Raw genomic sequence first — 22,312 nt, 5'->3', positions numbered from 1 at the left:
GTCATGACAGCTTCAATAATTGAGATTAAACAGCAATCGGCATGTCACACACTTCTTTACCAATGTAAAATGCAAATGCAGTAAAGTTGTATTTGATTTGCATGTATAGTAGTGATTTACATGACCAACTTGGCCCTAATTAAGTGGGTATGCTCCTCAAAATTAAGACAATTTATACTCTTTGAATTTATATGATCCAATGTGATTAATATAATATAAATAATCTTATTGTTAGGAATAAATCTGCACACTATTAAAATAAATAAATGAGGACCTAGAAAAGAGAAGCCATGAATTCCAGTTATCTAAAAAAAGGTAGATGGTTACGTTTACAGTATGTATTGTATTGTATATTTTTGTAACTTATGACGATTAACAATATTGATACAGTTTACGTTTATCTTCTGTACTCTGCTGCTTTGGCAACGGGATGCGGTCATTCGTCAGACTGCATTTAGGTCTACGGTCATTAGGTCGACCCCACTAGGTCGACTGGCAGGAAGGTCGACATGACTTAAGGTCGAATTTGCATAAAGGTCGACATGAGGAAGGTCGACTGGTCATAAGGTCGACATGGGTTTTTCACTGTTTTTTGAGCCGACATGTGCCGACAGGCGTTATTTCATGCCCTACCATCCACTAGGGCGTGGTGGGAGAATAAAATAGTGTGCCGAGCGCAGCGAGGCACCGTGCCCGAAGCATTGCGAGCGAAGCGAGCGTCCGATTCTCATTGCCAACTGTGTCCATGTGGACTGTGTCGACATTCGGATAAAAAACCAGTGAAAAACCCATGTCGACCTTATGACCAGTCGACCTTCCTCATGTCGACCTTTATGCAAATTCGACCTTAAGTCATGTCGACCTTGGCCCAGGGGCGGATTGGGAATTAAAACCAGCCCGGGAAAAATCTTGAAGCAGCCCTAAGAGGGGGGGGGGGAGTGTTGTTGCGCGCCGGAGGCGCGCCCGAATTTTTAGGGGGTGTGGATATATACTTGTGCCGCACACCGTGATGCCCATTATACATATGCCACACGCCGTGATGCCCATTATACATATGCCGCACACCCTGATGCCCATTATACATATGCCCACACCGTGATGTCCATTATACATATGCCCCACACCGTGATGTCCATTATACATATGCCCCACACAGAGATGTCCATTATACATATGCCACACACCGTGATACTCCATTATACATATGCCACACACCATGATGGCCATTATACATATGCCACACGCCGTGATGCCCATTATACATATGCCGCACACTGTGATGCCCATTATACATATGCCACACCGTGATGCTCCATTATACATATGCCACACGCCGTGATGCCCATTATACATATGCCGCACACCCTGATGCCCATTATACATATGCCCACACCGTGATGTCCATTATACATATGCCCCACACCGTGATGTCCATTATACATATGCCGCACACCCTGATGCCATTATACATATGTCGCACACCGTGATGCCCATTATACATATGCCGCACACCCTGATGCCATTATACATATGTCGCACACCGTGATGCCCATTATACATATGCCGCACACCCTGATGCCATTATACATATGCCGCACACCGTGATGCCCATTATACTTGTGACGCACACCGTGATGCCCATTATACATATGCCACACACACGTGATGCCCATTATACATATGCCTCACACCGTGATGTCCATTATACATATGCCACACACCGTGATACTCCATTATACATATGCCACACGCCGTGATGCCCATTATACATATGCCGCACACTGTGATGCCCATTATACATATGCCCACACCGTGATGTCCATTATACATATGCCCCACACCGTGATGTCCATTATACATATGCCCCACACAGAGATGTCCATTATACATATGCCACACACCGTGATACTCCATTATACATATGCCACACACCGTGATACTCCATTATACATATGCCACACGCCGTGATGCCCATTATACATATGCCGTACACTGTGATGCCCATTATACATATGCCACACCGTGATGCTCCATTATACATATGCCACACGCCGTGCTGCCCATTATACATATGCCGCACACCCTGATGCCCATTATACATATGCCCACACCGTGATGTCCATTATACATATGCCCCACACCGTGATGTCCATTATACATATGCCACACACAGATGCCCATTATACATCTGGCTCACACCGAGATGCCCATTATACATCTGGCCCACACCGAGATGCCCATTATACATCTGCCACACACCGTGATGGCCATTATACATCTGCTACACACCGTGATGGCCATTATACATATGCCTCACAGTATGAACCTCTCTCTCACACTTTAGTTACCTTAAAATCAAGCTGGCTGGCACTTCATCTACTTCTTCCTTTCATTAGATGTGTGCTCCCGTGTAGCTCCGCCCCCTTCCACTCGTGTAGCCCCGCCCCTCAACTCCGTGTTGCTCCGCCCCCTTTCCAGTCCCTGCTGTCATGACTGATGACACATGAAAGTGGGTTGGAAGCCAGGGAGAGAGCTCTGTGCTGCCGGCGCTGCTGCCTCTAATGTAGTGTGACAGTGTACTGGCAGCCGGCAGCTACAGAGTCTGAGGACAGAAGCGGCCGGGGATGTACAGCAGGGAGAGAGCCTCCCTGCGCAACCATCCTCACAGTGAGTGCTTGCCACACACAGAACCGCGGGAGCAGCTGCGTGCGGTCGCACATGCGCACCAGCACTCCCGCGGCCATTTTTATTTCTGTAATAGCCGAGGCTGCCCGCAGCCATATTTGTTTGGGGCACAGTGCTGCGGCCACGGCCGCCCGTTAACCGCAGAGATGGCGGTCTGCGGCCCCGCCAATGGGGTGAGCGGCCTTTTAGTGACTATTAGGGGCCGGCCCACCGGGAAATGGCCCGGTTTCCCGGTGGTCCAATCCGCCCCTGCCTTGGCCCATGTCGACCTTAAGTCAGGTCGACCTTCCTGCCAGTCGACCTAGTGGGGTCGACCTAATGACTGTAGACCTAAATGCAGTCTGACGAATGATCCCATTCCTTGGCAACATACCTGCAATGTTTCTATTGTAATACAATGAATTAGTGGGCAAACAAATGAAAACAAAGATTCAATTGCCATGCGTAACTTTTTCTAATGAATCTGCAATGTGTTTTGTGCAGTAGATGCAGACTCTGATAATGACATCAGGAAGAGCCTCAACCTAGTGCCATACAGCTTGGTACAACCCATCCACAGTGAGAAAAGGAAACCCATTCTCTTTGCACCTAGCACACTGGCTAAAACCATCATTCAAAAACTGCTCAACTCTCCTGGTAATTTGGAGTTTACTATTTGTAAGCCAGGTATGTACATTGTCTGAGACGCCCATCATTAGCATTTATGCACACTGTAGTATTGCTTGGTGCATCCTTATATGCCACACTCATCACATCATCAAAAATTCCAACAGCCTAGTGTAATGCTGGGTACACACCAGGACGACTAGGGCCCGATCCCCTCAATCTAGATTCAATTCCGACCAATTGGGTGGTGATTGGGCCCTTTTCTGTCCTGGTGTGGACCGATACCGATCCGATGCGCGGTCCCGCGGGTCGGTCGGTCGTTATTGAGATCCTACCTGCTGCAGGTAGGATCTCAATGACGACCATACAGCCGGGTGCGGGTCGCCATCGGATCGGACCCGCTCACGGTGCACATCGTGAGCGGGTCGTGCCCCCCCGCGTCACCGTGAGCGGGTCGGACGAGACACTGACGACCCGCTCTCGATGTGCATCATGAGCGGGTCGTCCTGGTGTGTACCCTACATAAGAGATTCAGTTTCTCCATGTGAGCATGGCGTCCTATGCCACTACATATATGAAAGTAGCAGGTTTTCACTGACACGTGCACAGCACTCCCATAACACGACCACTGAATGTGTCATGTCTGCAGGCATTTCTAGCCACCTCCCAGGAAGACCCACCAGTTTTCTGCAGAATTTATTTTACTGTCTTCCCTGAATAACTGCACCTTTGTGCAGCATGCTCCATAGGAGATTTCAGAAATCGCCATACATGCACAGTGCTGCTCTGAATCAGGCCTATAAGTGTACTAGGTTCATTGTCACAAAATACTGAGGGGGCATTTTTTAAGATGGGAGTTGTATTTCACATGAGATGTTGCTATGGGCAACCAATCAGGTACTATTTATTATCTTCCAGAAGGTGCTAAATAAATGAGAAGTAGTTTCTGATTGGTTGCCCATGGCAACATCCCATGTGAAATACAACTCCCATCTTAGTAAATTTCCGTCTTAGTATCATTGACGGATACAGCATAAATGATGCATGGCACCAGCCTCTTGTACTCGACCTGCCTTTTATTCAAAGACAGCATCGTTTTTCCTCAATTGTGCATCGCTTATAGGGGTCATCATTGGAAGCAGCAGCAGTGTATGGTAATGCAGCAGGAGGCATCTATTATAAATCTGTATGGGCGCAAGTGTAAGCACACGTGAATGACCCATAGAGTGTAAAGTCTGTTGTGCGCTAATTTGAGCTTTTTGATATATTGGAGGAGTAGTTTATTTGGACGCATCTGTATTTCAGTAGTAAATAAAAGCTAAAGTACCATTAGTTTAATTAATGTGGATTTAATTATAGTTATTTACAAAATCAATAATTAAAGAGAATAGATGTTGAAATGGTTTCAAATGAAATCTGGAAACGGTCACATCATTATTTATTAGTCATTTTCAAATAGACTTGTATACTTCGTTATAAAAGGAGTAGTGTGTGCTGCGCAATTATCAGCCGCTGGCACAGGGTGGTCACTCCCCTATATATTGCATTAAAGAAGAAAAGGGTGCCAGCGCTGGCTGAAATTATGCAAGATGGTTCAAAAACTATATAAGTTTATTAATTAAAAAATAATAATATTAAACAATATTACAGAAATATAAAAATAGAGGTGGACATTATAATACTATCTGGTGCATCTTTAGGCACAGGTGCAGATTTGTTGTAGCAGTATGGCCTCGAAAAGGGATGATTGAGCATCTGTGTATGCAAACACTTCATCTACACACCCGCATCATAAAATGACCATCTCAGTGTGTCTGTTTACCCATCTCCTGGGAATGCCCAGCACTTTAGCAAGACACCTCCCTGCATTTGATGTGCGTCCCCTTCACTCGGTGGCGGAATCCCTGGCAGTCTCCGCTTCAGGGAGACAGGCAGGGTTAGGGGGGGGGGGGGGGTGCGGGCAGTGGCGGTGGCCAGAAGAAAAGTTGCAGAAAGCATTATGTCATCTGTGTGAGGATGTATTACATAGGGCTATGGAAAGTATTACAAAGGTAGATGCCTGTATTGCAGCACGTTCCATCCCACAAAGGATTCCCTGCATGGGTTGTATTAACCTTATTAATGTCCCAATCTTTTTTTTTTGTCCCAATCTTTTTTTTTTTTTTTTATGTATGGGAACCTTAGGTGGTGTGTTCTGGTGACTGTTGTGTGCACTGAAATTCATGCAGTGGAAAATACTTATGCAGCTGGATGTAATACAGTCCAAGTTTGCCTGAGGTGCCAGTTTCTAGCCGAATTCAGATATTTCTTAAAGCAGCAATAATTTGCAAAGAAAAACACGCCATGTAAATGATTGCTGCTTTTTAAAATAAAAATGTGTTGCAGCCCACTGATTATATTTATATTGAGAAATATTATTACTTTGTTTACTAATGTGACATTCCTTATCCTAGATATTGCAACAAAGGAAACATTTCAAAAGAAACAGAAATCGGAGACAATTATCTATTCAAGAGAAAGAAGTCCCAACTCATATGAGTGCATTACACCTGCTAATATTCAGTCGGTTGTTTCCAAGGTATAGAAAAATGAACAAATATATCTCTTAATTATTATTTTTTCCATACAGTTCAATATTCATCTAGACTTTTTCTGCCACACTGGCCGTGGGTTGGTTTTCACAGATGTTACTTTGGGTCCCCCTTATTGCCAGTAATCTGCCTTTGCTAAAAATCTCTTCTCACTTTGGATTAGGACACCTGGGTATAAAATATACTGCTGACTAAGGTTCCTGGGTACAACACATAAAAGAAACAGAATTGATGAGTGTTAATATGTGTCTCCGACTCTCCGAAATAAGGTACAAATGTGTCCTCACACAACTAATATCAATATGCCATGCTCTACAAAATGCCTGGAGCAAGCTGTAAATCCTGTGCGATTCTGCTAGCGCCTGGCATCTGTTCCTGCCAAACCTGCTTCTTAGTTGCAATTTGATATTGTGACACTTGTATATCAGTGCTACTGAGCCGGTATACAAAGCACATTGCTTGGCATGGAATACAGCTGTGACAGATGCATAGTAGCACTTATTACACAGATAGAGTGACTATCATATCAAATGAAATCAGCAGAATCCCCAGGTGTGTCCCAGTCAAATAACGACTAAGATGCAATTTTGAGCGAACAAGACACCCAATGGCACCTGGCAAGACACTATGGCCCTTATTCTGGTTGGTGCGGTCGAGCCGCATATGCGGCTGCGACCGCACCAGACGAATCCCCGCCCACCCTACGGATCGCCACGGCCGTCCGTACACGGACGGCTGGCGATCCGCATAAAAATGGTGGTAGCTTGTATGGGGGCTGAAAGCTGACATCCGGCGACGTCAGCTTTCCGCCCCCATGAGTTGCGTCATGGCCTCATTACCATGCGTACGCCCCGCGTTTGCATGGGAACGCCCATGAAACGCGGGGCGTACACATAGGGAAATGAGGGCATGATGCCTCTCACGCCCCTATACGCCCCCTTTGCGGCGGACGAAATCCGTCTGCGGCGAAGGGGGCTGCACATGCGCAGATTGACCTCTGCGCATGTGCAGAGTAAAAACATCGGCGGTACGGCCGCACGCGGGCCGTACCGATCCGATTAGAATAAGGGCCAATGTGAGGCTACTGTACATCTCTACAGCTCTTTGCTGCAACACAAAACTATCTTTAGGAATACTGATCTTTATTACTCAACAGTAAGTCTTACACAGAACAGAAGTGCCAAAAGTCATGGGACAGCAGCATGTAAAGGTAATGGTAGGTGGCGCCATCACCATACTGTTATGTCTTGGAAATCAGTAGTATAGGAAAACGGCTCTAGAGAGCACACCCTAACTTCTTGTAATCTGGGTTCTAACTAGAACTTTGTGGGTCCCATAGCAATTTTTTAAGGACCCCACCAAAGTGTCGCACAAGAGGTCGCATCAAAGTCCAATAAAACCAGATTTTTAAACAGGTTTAAAAATCTGATTCCGCAATCGATTGGCGATCCCTATTAATTTTTGATTGGGATTGCCAAAAGGGGGAGCCCACACATTAAAGATTATTTGTGACAATCATCCCCAGAACGGAGGATTGTCACAATTAATTGAAGTATGAGGCCCATTACCCGTTCACAGGAAGCATGGTGTTCATAAAACAAGTCTCAGTATCTTATTGCCTGTTCGTTTGGCGGAATATGCAGCAGACCAGCTTCCTGTCGCTGTCGGGTTGTCCAGTAATTCGAAGGGACCGGAAAGGAGACCAGTTATTGAAGTGACGCCTGACTCGGGAAGGGAATTTTGGACTGCAAGGGAGCGATGTTTTGCAACTGCGCATGTGCAGCCAGGGGCGGATCCAGGATAAAATGACAGGGGGGCGCCACGATAAAAGAGTGTTTCGGTGGGGGAGGGGTGGTGTTAGTGGTGCAAGTGTACATGCTAAGAGAGCGGCTGAGAGAGGGTGGGAATGGGATTAAAAATAGGCCCTGGCATTTAAAGTACGCAGGCCCACCATGGCGACAAAAGTGAAGGATGTAGTTGTGCGCACGCCGAAGGTGCGCTTCCGGAAAAGGGGGTGTGGCCACTCAACAGGGGACGTGTCCTTGAGTGTAGTGTACCACACCATATACAACTTCTACACAATATGCAACAAAATACTAGACCCAAATATTCTTGCCCCTTACACATGATGCCAAATGGAATGAGCCAAAATTCACAAAATGCCACACGGATTGAGCCAAAATTCACATAATGCCACACGGATTGAGCCAAAATTCACATAATGCCACATGGATTGAGCCAAAATTCACATAATGCCACACGGATTGAGCCACACGGATTTATTCCCCGCTGCTTAGCAGCCGACAGGGGGGACTCCCAACAGCTCCCCCTCACCGCGGGATACTGCCGCCCGCGGGTGGGACAGCGGGACAGGCCCTGATAATCGGGACTGTCCCGCTAAAAACGGGACTGTTGGGAGGTATGCCTTCCTTCAGCTGCATCACACTGACTCACTGAAGTCTGGGCATGCTTACTGGAGAGGATTTGCTTCTGCTGGGCTGCACATACAGCAGCCCACAGAAGCACTGTAGCTCTGGCGATTTGCACAGAATGGCTTCCTGCTGGAAAGCTATTGCTGTCATCGCTCCATGACAGCCCAAGAAGGGGAGGAGTTTCCAGCTCTGTGGCTCTGTGTATGATGAGCAGTAGCAGCTTCCAATAGTAGGAATCTACTACATGCTGAACTCCTCCCCACAGGATTGGGCTGTTGCTGTGTCTGTACAGCTGCTTTATGGACCCTGGTGAGAGGAGGTTACCAGCATGTCTGGTGTTGGGATTTTGACTGGAGGGGCTGCAACCCTGCAGCACTATAGCAGGAGCCTCCTCTGCTAACCAGGTATGTATACATAATACAACTAGACTTTTCTATAAAGTGATTGTTTACTACCCCTGACTAAAAGGGTAATTACTTCCTCTGTCAGACATTACATTATGGATTAGTGGTAATTGATTGTATATAATGTTAAAAAGCTAAAAAAAAAGGTAGTAACTGAAGCCATAAGAGGAAAGTCCGGAGAGGGAAGGGGCGGACCACGGCGCATGTAGCGTAGGGAGACACGTTCTCCCCTCCCCCCTACCTCCGGCATGTATGCAGCGAGGTAACTGAGCCCGACGCCCGGCAATTGACCCAGATGCGGCCACATCTTCCCTGAGCCCGGAGCCGACCTGGATGCGCTGGTTGCCGGCTGCGAAGATCGTTCGGTGGTGGCGATCCCCTCGGCTAACGTGGGCGTTGTATTGGAGGTCCGGCCGGAGAGGGTGTAAGCCGCGGTGACGGAGACGAGCGGCTGAGAGGAGAAGGGGCACGCGTCATCAGTCCGCGCCAGCAGCCTTACGGCGTCTGCAAGCAGGCAGATAGCAGCCATCAGCCCACGTGTAACCCGGTGGAGGCAGTGAGAGTCGGCAGGACCCCAGTGTCTGGAAGGGGTGTTAGTCTGAAGCCGTCAGTCACCCCTACCGTGTTAAGCGATAAGGCCGCCTGTTTCTCCTCTATACGGGATTATCTACACGAACTGTGAGTGCCCCAACTAAAAGTGTTTAAAGTGCTGTGTTTGCCAATCTCCTGGCCGGGCATGCTGATTACGGGTACGCAAGGCGGGCTGTGTTATATCAAGTTGGATGCAGTACAGTAGGGGCCCTATTAACTGTTACCCTACGTGCAACCCGGTGGAAGCAGTGAGAGCCTGCAGGGCGCTAGCACCTGAAGGGGAGCCAGCTTGAAGCCATCAGTCGCCTCCACCTTGCTTAGTGGAGAGGCTGCCTGTCCCTCCTCTGTACGGGTCTGTCTTCACGATCCGTGACTGTCCCAACCATAATCATTCGAGTAGCTGAGTTTATCATTCTCCTGGCTGGGTATGCTGAAAACTGGTACGCAGGGCAGTGTGTTATCAAGTTGGAAGCAGTACAGTGGCCCCGATAAGGAGTTTTTGTGATCATTTACCTGAGGCCTTGTCTGTGGATGAGAGGCGGGCAGTAAGCCGGCTGGATTAACACAAGCGTGGATTGGGCTACCTCTTATTATATGTGTAAAACTGCTGCTTTGTTTGGAATAACAGGTCGGGGTCTGAATCCTAGTGAACTGTACGTATTATACCACAACTGCAGTACATTTCCTGGCAATAATGGGAAAGACAGGTCAAACCACTGCAGCTGCAAGGCTTGAGAAGTATGCAAGAACCCAGGCCCAGTCCCAGGCCGGGGGTAGTTCCCGAACAGGAACCCCAGTATCTTCCCCTAGTAAGAGCGAAGGGGCCCAGGCTACCCCGGACATTACTCTGCAACAGGTTTTAGAGGCAATCACCAAGTGTGAAACTCGCCTTGCCGAACAGTTGGGTAAAGTGCAGTCGGACATTATGCTGATCCGGCAAGATGCGGAAAAAATGAGAGAGCGGATGACAGAAGTAGAGACACGGGTCTCCTCCTTAGAAGATCTGGCCATTCCTTTAAGCACTCAAATTAAAACTATCTCCTCACAAGTAGGTGAGATGAGAGCAAAACTCACAGATATGGAAGGAAGGCTTAGACGAAGCAATGTGCGGTTCCTAGGTTTCGATGAAAGAGTAGAAGGCAGAGAGCCCGAAAAGTTCCTAGAGGACTGGCTGATACAAGAGTTTGGAAGGAATGCCTTCTCCCCCCAGTTCGCCATAGAGCGGGCCCACCGCATCCCGGGGAAACCTCCTGCACCGGGGGCATTACCACGGACTATAATCGCTAAGTTTTTGCATTTTAAGGATAGGGACACCCTTCTTCGAATGGCCAGGGACAAGGGGGATTTGGTCCATAATGGGAAGAAGATCTCCACCTTTCCCGATTTCCCCCTTGAGGTGCAGAGGGACAGAATGAAATTCAAAATGGTCAAGACCCGGCTACGGGAATTGAGCATACAATTTAATATGCTGTACCCATCCAAATTGAGGGTGGTGGTAGATGGTGTGTCTAACATTTTTTTTTCCCCAGGTGATGTGGCAGAGTGGCTTGACCGCTCTCACCCGGGGAAGCGCCAGGTTTTGGCTAGCTAAGTAGATCGGAGGATCAGGTTTCTGGTTGATGTGGAGTTTCAGTTCTGTTAAATGCCGGTCGGGTCTTTCAGGGGACCCCGTTGGGGTAAATTAAGGGTCAGTAGGTAATAGGGCTGGGGGATGGGGGGGAGGGGGGGGGGGGTTTGTCTCCTAGTGGTTAATTAACTTAAGCCTCAAAAGAGGGGGGGGTTAGTGAGATTCCGGGTAGGTATGCCTTGGGTTGGGCCTACAGGGTGGAGGGAGGGGGGGCGGGGTTGTGTTTGTATTTGTAATTGTTTTTGTATTGTTGGGGAGCTTACATGGTTCGGTCACCCCCCGAGAATGTATAGAATCTTTATGCGGATATTAATTAAAGTTGTTGGCGGCTCGGTGTTCTTCCAGAAATGGCTTAACATAGATGGGGGTACGTTTTCTATCATGGAATGTTAGGGGGCTGAACGACAGGGTCAAGAGGGCGACAGTCTTGGGGCAATGCAAGAAGTACGAGGCTGATGTAATCTGCCTTCAAGAGACCCACCTGAGTGGGGAAAAATCGAATTCCCTAAGACGGCCCTGGATTGGCTCTGTCTTTCATGCCCCCTTTTCCAACATGTCTAGGGGGGTCTCCATATTGTTTAAAAAGTCCTTGGCATTCACTCTAGGGAGTCATAAAATTGACCCTGGGGGTCGGTATATTTTTATTGAAGGTCGTATAGATCAAATTCAGATTTGTATACTATCAGTTTACATCCCCCCTCCCTTCTCTTACGAGGTGATAAAGAAAGCTGTGGAGTTCGCGGCTTGCTATCCCCAGGCTTCTGTCATCTGCCTTGGCGATTTCAATAAGGTTTTAGACTCACGTTTGGATAGGTGGAGGCCTGGAGGTCAGCCTACACATGAGGGCAGTAAATTCAGGGAATTTATCCAGGAAGTCGGATGGTGGGATCCATGGCGTATAAAGTATCCAGACCGGAAACAATTTTCATGTTACTCCGATTCGTATAGGGTTTTTTCGAGACTGGACTTAGTGCTGCTCTCGAAGGACCTATTGAATAAAGTACTGAGGGTTGAATACAGGGCTCGAGGAATTTCGGACCACTCCCCGATAACTGTGGATTTAGATTTAGTAAGGCTGGTTGGGTATAGGAGTTGGAAACTGCAGCCATACTGGCTCTCACAGATGGGAGAGGTGGAGGAGGTGGAACAGGTGATAGGGGAGTATTTCCAACTGAATGGGGGCACGGTGTGTGGGGCCATCTTATGGGACTCTTTCAAAGCCTACATAAGAGGGGTGTTTATAAAGAAGATTGCCTTTGCTAAGAAGAACTATCGTAGGGAGACGGAAAGATTAGAGGCCAGGTCAGTGGAATTAGAAAATATCTATGTATCTAGTGATCAGGAAGAGGATCGGGTAGCGTGGCAGGCTGCCCTCAATGGTTGGCGTGATCATGTCCAGGACACCTTTTGTCAGAGAGTGAGAACTGGAGATCATAAGCGGTATGTAAATGCTGATCGGGGTGGGAAATGGCTGGCGCTGATGGCCAAGAACGAGCGGGCCTCTAATCTAATCTCTGAAATAACTGATGATAAAGGTAACAGGGTAACGGATACCCCTGCAATTGTGTCCAGCTTTGTGTCATATTATAAAAAATTGTTTGCCTCTCAGACCCTGAATAGGAATAATAGTACTGCTGAATATTTGGGGGCATTGGGACTCCCGCAAATTTCTGGGGACTCCAGAGAGATGTTGGACTCTCCAATCACCCTAGAAGAGGTTACGTCGGTAATTCAAGCCCTCCCCCGAAATAAGGCTCCGGGATTGGACGGGTTACCGGGGGAATTTTATTTAAAATACTCTAATGTCCTGGCTTCTTCATTATGGGAATTATTAGGGGGTGCTAAGGCGGAGGGTAGGCTTCCCCCGTCTATGGAGGAAGCATATATAGTTATGATTCCCAAGGCAGGGAAGGACCCATCTCAGGTCGAATCCTATCGGCCTATTTCCATTATGTCCTCGGACGCCAAGATTTTTGCAAAGATATTGGCCAACCGATTGGGAGGAGTATTAGATGAAATCGTTCACCAAGATCAGACAGGTTTTAGACCGGGAAGGTCGACGGCGGTGAACCTGAGGCGGGTCCTTTCCTATATCCAAATTATTAACTCCGGTAATAATAGCGCTGCGGTGGCTTCATTTGATGCCAGCAGAGCTTTTGATGTTATTGAGTGGGATTTTTTGTGGCCGGTCTTGAGAGCGTTTGGCATTGGGGAGGGATTCATTGGTTGGATAAGATTACTATATCGACAGCCTTTGGCCCGTATATCGATTAACGGTTTCACCTCCACATCCTTCCCGTTGGCTAGAGGGACGAGGCAGGGGTGTCCGCTGTCCCCGCTGTTGTTTGCGGTGGCAGTGGAGCCCCTGGCTCATCTACTTAGACAGAAGCTGGGCTGTCATGACTCGTGTGGGAGTAAATTGGTATCCTTGTACGCCGACGACCTACTGATAGGGTCTGACAGTCCAGACATCGATCTCCCAATAATTGTGAACCTTCTGGAGGAATTTGGTGGGATGTCCGGTATTAAAATGAATTGGGACAAGTCCCATGTAATGTTCCTGGGTTCCGTGCCCCCGGCTATTCAGCTAGCCTGCCCACTAAAAATATCAAGGAAATTTAAATACCTGGGGGTGACAATCTCCGGCGATCCGCGGGAGTACATCGGGGATAATTTAAGGCCGCTTTTAACGGATATTAAAACTAAGTGTCGGAGATGGGTGGGTTTGCCACTCTCGCAAATGGGCAGGGTCAATTTGTTGAAAATGTGTATTCAGCCTAAACTCCTGTATCTTCTGTTACACTCCCCGTGTTATGTAGGTGTAAAATTTTTTCAAGAATTAAATAGTGTTTTGTCCTCTTTTCTGTGGAAAAATAAAAGTCCCAGGATTAGATTCCCTATTTTGACCCGGGACAGAGTAGAAGGGGGCCTTGCCCTCCCGGATTTTAGACTTTATTATTATTCATCTCAGTTAAGTCATCTATGCCCATGGATACAGGGTAGGGAGGGGGTCGGGGAATTTGAGCTCCTGGCGTTATCAGGGCAACTTGGGGGGTCTCCCCTTCAAGTGCTCCTGGCGGGGAAGTTATGGGGGAATGCTCCCCCCCTGATAGCCCAAGCCATTCGCGTCTGGATTCAGGTGCAAAAGATGACAAATTTTGCGGATATTGATCCACAAACCTCGGTCTTGTCCTTATCAGAGGGTAAAAACTTGAGGGGTCAAGGAGCAGGAGTGTGGGAGGAATATGGATTATTGGAAGTGGGAGCTTGGATACAAGATGGGGGTGTTCGATCCTTCGAGGACCTACAACAGGGGTATGATCTCCCTAGGAAAATGTACTTCAGCTTTCTCCAGGTTAGGAGCGCGTTGACATGTATGTTAAGGAAGGGTACCCTGAAGATTCAGGAATCCCCCTGCAAGGCGCTGGTAAAAAAACTAGGTCCTAGGAAGCACCTTTCCAAATTATATAGATATATCCACTCCTTTAATCAGGAAGGCGGATGGGAAAAGTTGAGGTCCCAGTGGGCCATGGTCATCCCTCGGGTCTTGTTAATAGATTGGAGAGAGATTTTATCGGCCACAAGCAAATCTTCTATGTCCCTCTCTGTACAGCAGGTCCAATTTAATATTTTTCATCGAATATACTTTACTCCGGAGAGATTGAGGCGTATGGGGAATATTGATAGTACGGGGTGCCCTAGGTGTGGAGTGGAGCCTGGCTCACACTGGCATCTGGTGTGGGAATGTGTGCATGTGCAATCATTTTGGTCTGCCATTTGCAATGTTATGCGGGTGCTAGGTATCCCAAGTTCATCCCTCAGTACTTTATGTTTAATTTTGGGTGTGGTGGATGTCCAAGTAAGTGGGCATTGGTCTCAATTGATTAGGATCTTAGTATCTTGCGCTAAAGTAATTATAGCAAGGAAATGGATGGCAACAGCAGGGCCGTCAGTGGTGGAGTGGACCAATTTAGTTAACGCTACTTGTTCTCATGAAAAATACGTGTATGCTACACGAGGATGTTTCTCTAAATTTTATAAGGTATGGGGTGGGTGGACGACTTCCAAATTCTATATAGCTTTGTAAAGAAATTTTGACTCACTTATCACTAAATGATCTCCCCCTTTTTTTTTTTTTTTTTTTTTTTTGTTGTTTTGTGTGGAATATTTTTTGCACAGTATATTAACGATAACAATTTTTTGAATTAATTTAAATATTATGGTAAATAAGGTAAAGGCACGATCAAGGATGCAGTGGATTTATTAGTAGATTTGATTAGATTTTTTTCTTAGTATTGAATTATTATTATGTACTAGGGGTTGCTTTGATATATGAAACATGGTGTTGTTACAAGAGGGTGTGTCTAGAGCACCATAGGGTATGGGGTGGGGGGTGGACTTATTAATAATATACAGTTTGTTAAATTATTTGGACTCACTCAATAAATGTCTTTGTATACAGATAGTAACATGGTAGGCACTGTTTAAAAATGTTAGCGCGGGTTAAACAAGACAAGAGAGCAAATATTTAGGGGGGTGGGTTAAGTATAGGAGTACAAGTGGTATAAGTTTAAAGCTCGTTGAATTCATGTGCAATAATGTAATAGTGATCAATTACTGGTTCTCTTCCTTTTTCGTTATACGGGATGGAGTAGAAGGGGTCGCCCGTGTTTGTGCCGTCTACAGCCGTACGTTCTATAACATTTAGGTGCAGAGATTTCATGTATAGTGGGGGGAGTGACCGGCCATGGGGGATGTAAGCTTTTTTTATGTATATGTGATGTATTGTATTTAAGTGTTTTGTCTGTATTTTGCATATGAAAAATAAAAACTTAATTAAAAAAAAAAAAAAAAGTAACTGAAGCCATGTAATGTATTTATAGATTTATTTATTTTTTTGTAGAATAAACACTGCTTGCTGGAAGTTGGATTGGAATGTACAAAGGACTTAATAAAAGCCAAAATCTATCCAATCATTCTTTTTATCAAGATATCGGAGAAAAATATAAAGAGATTCAGGTAATATATTGGCTATTTATCTTTATTTCTCAAACAGCAGTAAAGACATTCACATGGTTATCAGCAATGACAGGTTACAGCATTGCATTCCACAATCAGAGTAACAATTCTGGTTAACAGTCAAATGACTCCTATGGTAATCCCAGACCCCCAGCCTATCACCTGGCCAGCTAGCCTAGCATCAAGAGTATCTGACCTGTCCAGAGAAACCATTCTTAAAGGCAGCTCACAAGTGCTACTAATCAACTTGGCTGCAGCTGATTCCAAACGGTGTGCAGGGGGGCCTCGGATCAGTGGGCCAAGACCAAAATATATTATTTAGCACTGGTTTTGCCTAGCACTTTGACCATAGTGGTTTCCAATCATAATTTATGTGTACAATTCAAACTACAACTATGTCCACCACATTGTAACTGAACCTAAGGATGACTGTTATGCTCTTGGAGGAAGTACCTGTGGAGATTGGATAGGAGTGACGGTACGGGCAGACGCCATAGTGTAACGTAAACACTTTACATTGAATCTAATGGACATTAACCCTTGTGCACTCAAGAGTGAGACTTGCAGAGGACATCAACAGGCGTTCTAGCCTATAATAGCCACTTTCCTTTAAGGTTTTATACATCTACAAGTACTGGGATGCCACCTGGACTTATGCTGCTGGTGCCAGTGTGAGCTTCACCCCAAGTAACCGGGGGTAGCTACGGCAAGAGGGATACAGGCAGATGAAGATAGAGGGATGGATAGGGTAGATGTATAGGCTAGACTAGGATGGCGGCAGCAGTAAGGCAGGAATAGTGTACAGATAATAGAAATAATGCGTAATGGCAATGGACCCGCAGATACAGATCATATACTACTGAACGGTATCCGTATGCTGAAGATATACTTAAATCACAAGTACATAAACACAGACACAAACCAAAATAGACAAAACAAGAGAAAACCTGAAATAGGCAGAAATATATGCCATGCAGGACAGAATCTCAGGAGAGGCTATCACGCTCAGCACACAGGGCTAAGACTTCTTCCTAAACAGACAGGAACTATCACCAGCACTGGGCCTGTGCACCTGGTGAAGTTGTAACAGTAGGAGTGACCAATGAGCTCCCAAAACCTTCCTAAGCCCGCTACGGCTCTTTTTAACTGCTCAGCAACAGAGAACGCTGTCGGCCTTCGGTGTCCCCATTGCTAGGCAACTGGGTGGCTTCCTGGTGCAGTAGTTTCAGTGTTGCTAAGCCCCCATCACATCTGCCTGCAACCTAGCGTCCGTGTTGCTGGAAGCCGCCGGACCGCGTGCACAGAGCAGATGCAGCATCTCGGTGACCTGGCAACTACCGGGCCCTGCATTCTCAGAGAGCCATGCGGCGGCTTCTACCAGTGACAGATAACAATTTACTTTATATAATGTATTTTTTTTTTTTTTTTTTATTTATCAAGCAGTAAGAAACTTTTGGACTAGGGTGCTTTGTAAAAAAAAGCTGATACTCTAGGGTGCAGTGATTCAAGAAAGTTTGGAAACCCCTGGTTTAGTGAGTCAAGATGGCAGCAAGTGGGGAAACGCTAAATGTTTCTTTTGACTGAAAAATCCTGGTCGATCATTAATGCAAACTAGGCATCCACATGCAAAACTGAGAATTTTTTTTAGCAGAACAAGATATTTAAATGATGTTCAGTGTGTAAAGGGAACAAACCCAATTATCAGGAAAATTCTACTGGTGCAAAAGTGTATTATTTACTTCTCCGATAGATAGACCATGGTGAATTAAGGACTTTCTTTAGCACAAAGATTTTGTGGAATATTGAAATGTTAGTGGCAAGATTGGAAATACTGTATATAAAGACATACTGATTTTGATTGGCACCACAGAGCTGTTAAACAATGCAACATTACTGCAGGTACAGCACCGATTTTCCTGCAACCGTTGGTCCGGAACCTCTTTTAATCCGGACAATTTTGATTTGTCCGGATTAAAGGAGTTTAGGGACCTCCTTTAATCCGGACAAAGCAAAATTGTAAATTGTCTGGATTAAAAGAGGTTGATGAACTCTTTTAATCCGGAACACTTTCTGCGCATGGGCGTAACACGCAATAGGCGCAAGTGTCAGTGAGTTCAGCTTCCGCTGACACTGCAGGTGACACAGGAAGCATCATGTTGTCTGAGGTCAAAGCAAGTACCACACATCGGCGGAACACACAGCATGAGCAAGTGCCACTGGGTACAGCTTCCAAGGATCCTGCAGGTGACACAGCAGGCAGCAGTGGGGCTGATATGGCGTCCAAGGTCCCAGCAAGTACAGCACATAAAGACTGCATAAACAGGTGCCACTGGGTACAGCTTCCAAGGACACTGGTGACACAGCAGGCAGCAGTGGGGCTGATATAGCGTCCAAGGTCCCAGCAAGACTTTCATTCATACTGCACTTACTGTTAATGTTTGTTCAAAATATACCTGATACCTGTTTTGCTTATACAGCACGTAGTACACTGTAATAAACAGTTTTGCATACACTACTGTGTTTATTCATTCATTAATATTATGCTATAGTATATATTTGACTATTTATTGCTTTAGAAATGTACTGAATACAGGTACATGAATGCCATTTTCCAAAACCTGATGCTTTTCATTTAAAAGAACAGTCTGCAATGGGAATGTGTTTTGTTACTGGGAGCCTACAACATCCCCCACCTTTAATCAGATAAGCTGAGCAATGTGTGCAAACACCAACCCCTCCCCCTGTACCAGCTGACCCAAACTTTCCTTTAAAATGGGACATTTGAAGAAGCCTGGCCAAGGCTTGCCTGGCATCATCTGAAGCAAGTCATCTAAAGCAAGCAATGAGTTAGAACTGGAATGAAGTTTTAAAACCATCTCTCATCTCCTCTGTACAGGTACATGAATGCCATTTTCCAAAACCTGATGCTTTTCATTTAAAAGAACAGTCTGCAATGGGAATGTGTTTTGTTACTGGGAGCCTACAACATCCCCCACCTTTAATCAGATAAGCTGAGCAATGTGTGCAAACACCAACCCCTCCCCCTGTACCAGCTGACCCAAACTTTCCTTTAAAATGGGACATTTGAAGACGCCTGGCCAAGGCTTGCCTGGCATCATCTGAAGCAAGTCATCTAAAGCAAGCAATGAGTTAGAACTGGAATGAAGTTTTAAAACCATCTCTCATCTCCTCTGTACAGGTACATGAATGCCATTTTCCAAAACCTGATGCTTTTCATTTAAAAGAACAGTCTGCAATGGGAATGTGTTTTGTTACTGGGAGCCTACAACATCCCCCACCTTTAATCAGATAAGCTGAGCAATGTGTGCAAACACCAACCCCTCCCCCTGTACCAGCTGACCCAAACTTTCCTTTAAAATGGGACATTTGGAGAAGCCTGGCCAAGGCTTGCCTGGCATCATCTGAAGCAAGTCATCTAAAGCAAGCAATGAGTTAGAACTGGAATGAAGTTTTAAAACCATCTCTCATCGGGGGCGTGGCCTGGCGCGCTTACAGAGCGGACGTGTTTGCCCGGAGCTCCCGCTACACCCGGAGCTTTTTACCCTACAGCACCTTTCCCAACGCCTCTGGACTCCCCCCTTACCTACTACCTGCTTCATCTGTGCCCCGGTTTGACTCGGTCCGAGGTTGCGGAGCCGGGCGGTGCTTTTAAGCGCCGCTGCGGGTTGCGGCCTGGTCCGGGATCAGAAGCCGGGGCCTCGAGTTTGGCGCCGAGAACGGAGCGACGCCACGGAGCTGGACGAGGGGGACGCGGCTGCCAAGGTGGTTGCTTCCCTACCCCCCCAGCCAGCCAGCACTACCACCAGCCGCCCGTCGGCGTTAAGACCTGACTCCCCGCCGCCCGACCGGTGCGAGCCTCACTGCCGGAGTGGACGCAGGGAGACACCGCATCACCCGCCGCAGCAGGTACGGACCCCACAGACGCCATCCCGGGGGTGAGTCACTATTACAGAGGAGAGACTCCTCCGACTATATTCCCAGTCCTGGCTGCGGCTGGACCCGGCCAGAGTTGGGACTCCCTCGTGGACGCCGCCATCTCCCTTGCGGCCTAACATCAAAGCCAGTGCTCACTTGCAGGTGCGGCCCTCACCCACACCTATTACCCCCTACAGCGCTGTTACTTGCCCACAATTTACCCTCCTCTGTCTGTTTTGGCGTGCCCCGGGCCCCCATGTCCCCACCCAGCTGGGTATAGAGGCAATTCTTTCCACCCCCGGAGACACCAGCTGCCTGGGTGCCATTTGAGCCACCCCCCACATTGCCTCCCTCCTTCAGGTCTCCCACGCTAAATATTACCAGCGGGACCTAATGTGATCACCAATTCTGCATGGCTACCTCTCCATGACGACTAAAACCCACTCCCCTATGTGAACGCGTATCTACTGCTTGAACCCCCGGCGTGCCTGATCCTCATTCCCTATCCTACAATATAAAAAGTGCCTGTCCCTATCATGCCTCCAAAGAAGCCCAAGGAGGGGGCCCCCACCAAGATCAATATGCCTGCTGGGAGACCCCCACAGACCCCTCTATTACAATCAAGTCCCCTGAAACAAGTGTCTGCCTCCTCGAGTATACAAGCAGAATACAGCCCTCCCTCTGGAATAGCGGGCATAGATGCTGAATCCAATGAACCAGTGACAGTTAGGTCCCTCCGCCAGGTCTTCTCGGCATTCCAGGCTGAGCTGGCCAAAGATCTTAAAATGGCTATCCGAGAGGTGAAAACTGAGCTAGTCGCGATTGGTGACAGAACAGACCAATTAGAGAGGAAAATGGAGGAGCTGGTCACATCTCACAATGTTTTGGTGTCATCATATGACCGTCAGCAACTCGAGATGGAGCAGTTCAAATCCAAAATGGCCGACCTGGAGGACAGATCCAGGCGGAACAATATCAAGATCAGAGGCATCCCTGAGTCGGTGACTAACGCTGAGCTTGAAGGCTACGCCACAGCATTGTTCCGTCGGCTCCTGCCCTCCGTCGACCCCAAAGATCTTCTAATAGATCGTATCCACCGACTACCAAGACCCAAAGCGATCTCGGCCGACCTACCTAAGGACACCCTCCTTCGGGTCCACTTCTATACAGTAAAAGAACGTCTACTGAGGGCAGCCCGAGATGCAAAAACAAAGGACACTCTCGGCGGCCTCCAAGTGTTCCAGGACTTTTCCCCTGCAACTCTAGCCAGCAGAAGGGCTTTTGCTCCTATCACCCAGGCACTCCGCAATCATGAGATCCGGTACCGCTGGGGGTTCCCGGTGAAGCTGATCATCACCCATGAAGACACCACATATACCGTATCATCACTAGACGCCGGAATGAAGCTTCTACTAGATTGGGACATTTCCACCACTGTACCTCAGGGGCAACAGCGCCCACAACCCCTTCGCCGGGAATGGGCCAACACCTGACTACCGTCGTTCTTATATAGCCATTATTACCCAATACCAGATACCCGTGCCTCCAGGCCTCCACCACCTCCCCACTGTGGGTCGAGGCTTTAGCGATAAGTATCAGTTTTTGTTTTCTTGTTTCCTATTATTGGTGCAGGCCTTTAGGCATCGGGTCCAAGCTGCTCACTGTCCGTAGCAGCACACTGTTAGTGAGTTTAAGGTTTCGGTTTTTCTCTATAGAGTATAGCTCCCCACTGGTTGGGGTTCTCCTTTTCTCCCTTCGTAACCCTAGTTAGAAGTATTTACTGTTATACCATGTCTCTATTTTGATTCTCCTCCTAGGTTCCTCAGGCGGAGTGTTATATATAATGTTTTGTTTAGTTAACATTGTCGTTATTGGAGGGGTGGCCTGGCTCCCTGCCCTTTCCCCGGAAGATGCCAGGCCACCACCCCCAACCTCTCTGTATACTACTGCACGAAAACTTCTCCTTCTTCCCCTGCAGTAGTCATGCGGGTCCTAGTGTATGGACCCTTCTGTTCTACCTCTCCCTTTACCCCCCCTCTTATCTTTACTCTTTACTCCCCCCCCCCTCTCTCTACCTCTCCCCCATAGACTGCATACCTCCCATCTCACCCCCTCTCTCGCTTACCCTCCTATTGTTGTAGCTAGATCTCCCCTGTGTTCTCTAATGCCCCATCATGCCTAAATTGATTTCTTTAAATGTTAAAGGTCTGAACTCTCCTCATAAGCGCAGAATGGCCCTGACATATTTTCACAAACAGAAGGCGGACATAGTGGCCATCCAAGAGACACATTTTGCTTCCCCTCACCCCCCCACATTCAGGGACTCCAACTACCCGACCGCCTTTTACGCCAACGGACCTTTTAAACGTAATGGTGTTGCCATTCTCTTTAACCGGCATACCCCATTTGTTTGTCACTCCC

General features: G+C 47.2%; 1 protein-coding gene and 1 long non-coding RNA gene across 4 annotated transcripts in view; both read left to right on the top strand.

Annotated features, from left to right (window-relative positions):
* CARD11 (caspase recruitment domain family member 11) overlaps nucleotides 1-22,312 on the top strand; it is a 167,208-nt gene that overhangs the window by 126,148 nt on the left and 18,748 nt on the right. For 2 of the 3 annotated variants that reach the window (XM_083153447.1, XM_083153446.1), the window contains exons 21-23: nucleotides 3,169-3,351; nucleotides 5,745-5,869; nucleotides 15,840-15,955. In XM_083153447.1, coding sequence (XP_083009573.1) covers nucleotides 3,169-3,351; nucleotides 5,745-5,869; nucleotides 15,840-15,955 — 424 coding nt within the window. The remainder of the gene's footprint in view (nucleotides 1-3,168; nucleotides 3,352-5,744; nucleotides 5,870-15,839; nucleotides 15,956-22,312) is intronic. The other variant, XM_083153448.1, reaches the window with a different exon arrangement.
* LOC146020373 (uncharacterized) lies at nucleotides 17,887-18,467 on the top strand. The gene is made up of 2 exons (XR_014450777.1): nucleotides 17,887-18,240; nucleotides 18,351-18,467. It is a non-coding gene; the product is annotated as an uncharacterized LOC146020373 (long non-coding RNA).

Source organism: Crinia signifera, chromosome 7, assembly GCF_055691185.1.
Source record: "Crinia signifera chromosome 7, ASM5569118v1, whole genome shotgun sequence".
Classification (NCBI taxonomy): Eukaryota; Metazoa; Chordata; class Amphibia; order Anura; family Myobatrachidae; genus Crinia; species Crinia signifera.
The sequence above is the reverse complement of the archived record's forward strand: the minus strand, read 5'-3'. Positions and strand labels throughout refer to the sequence as shown.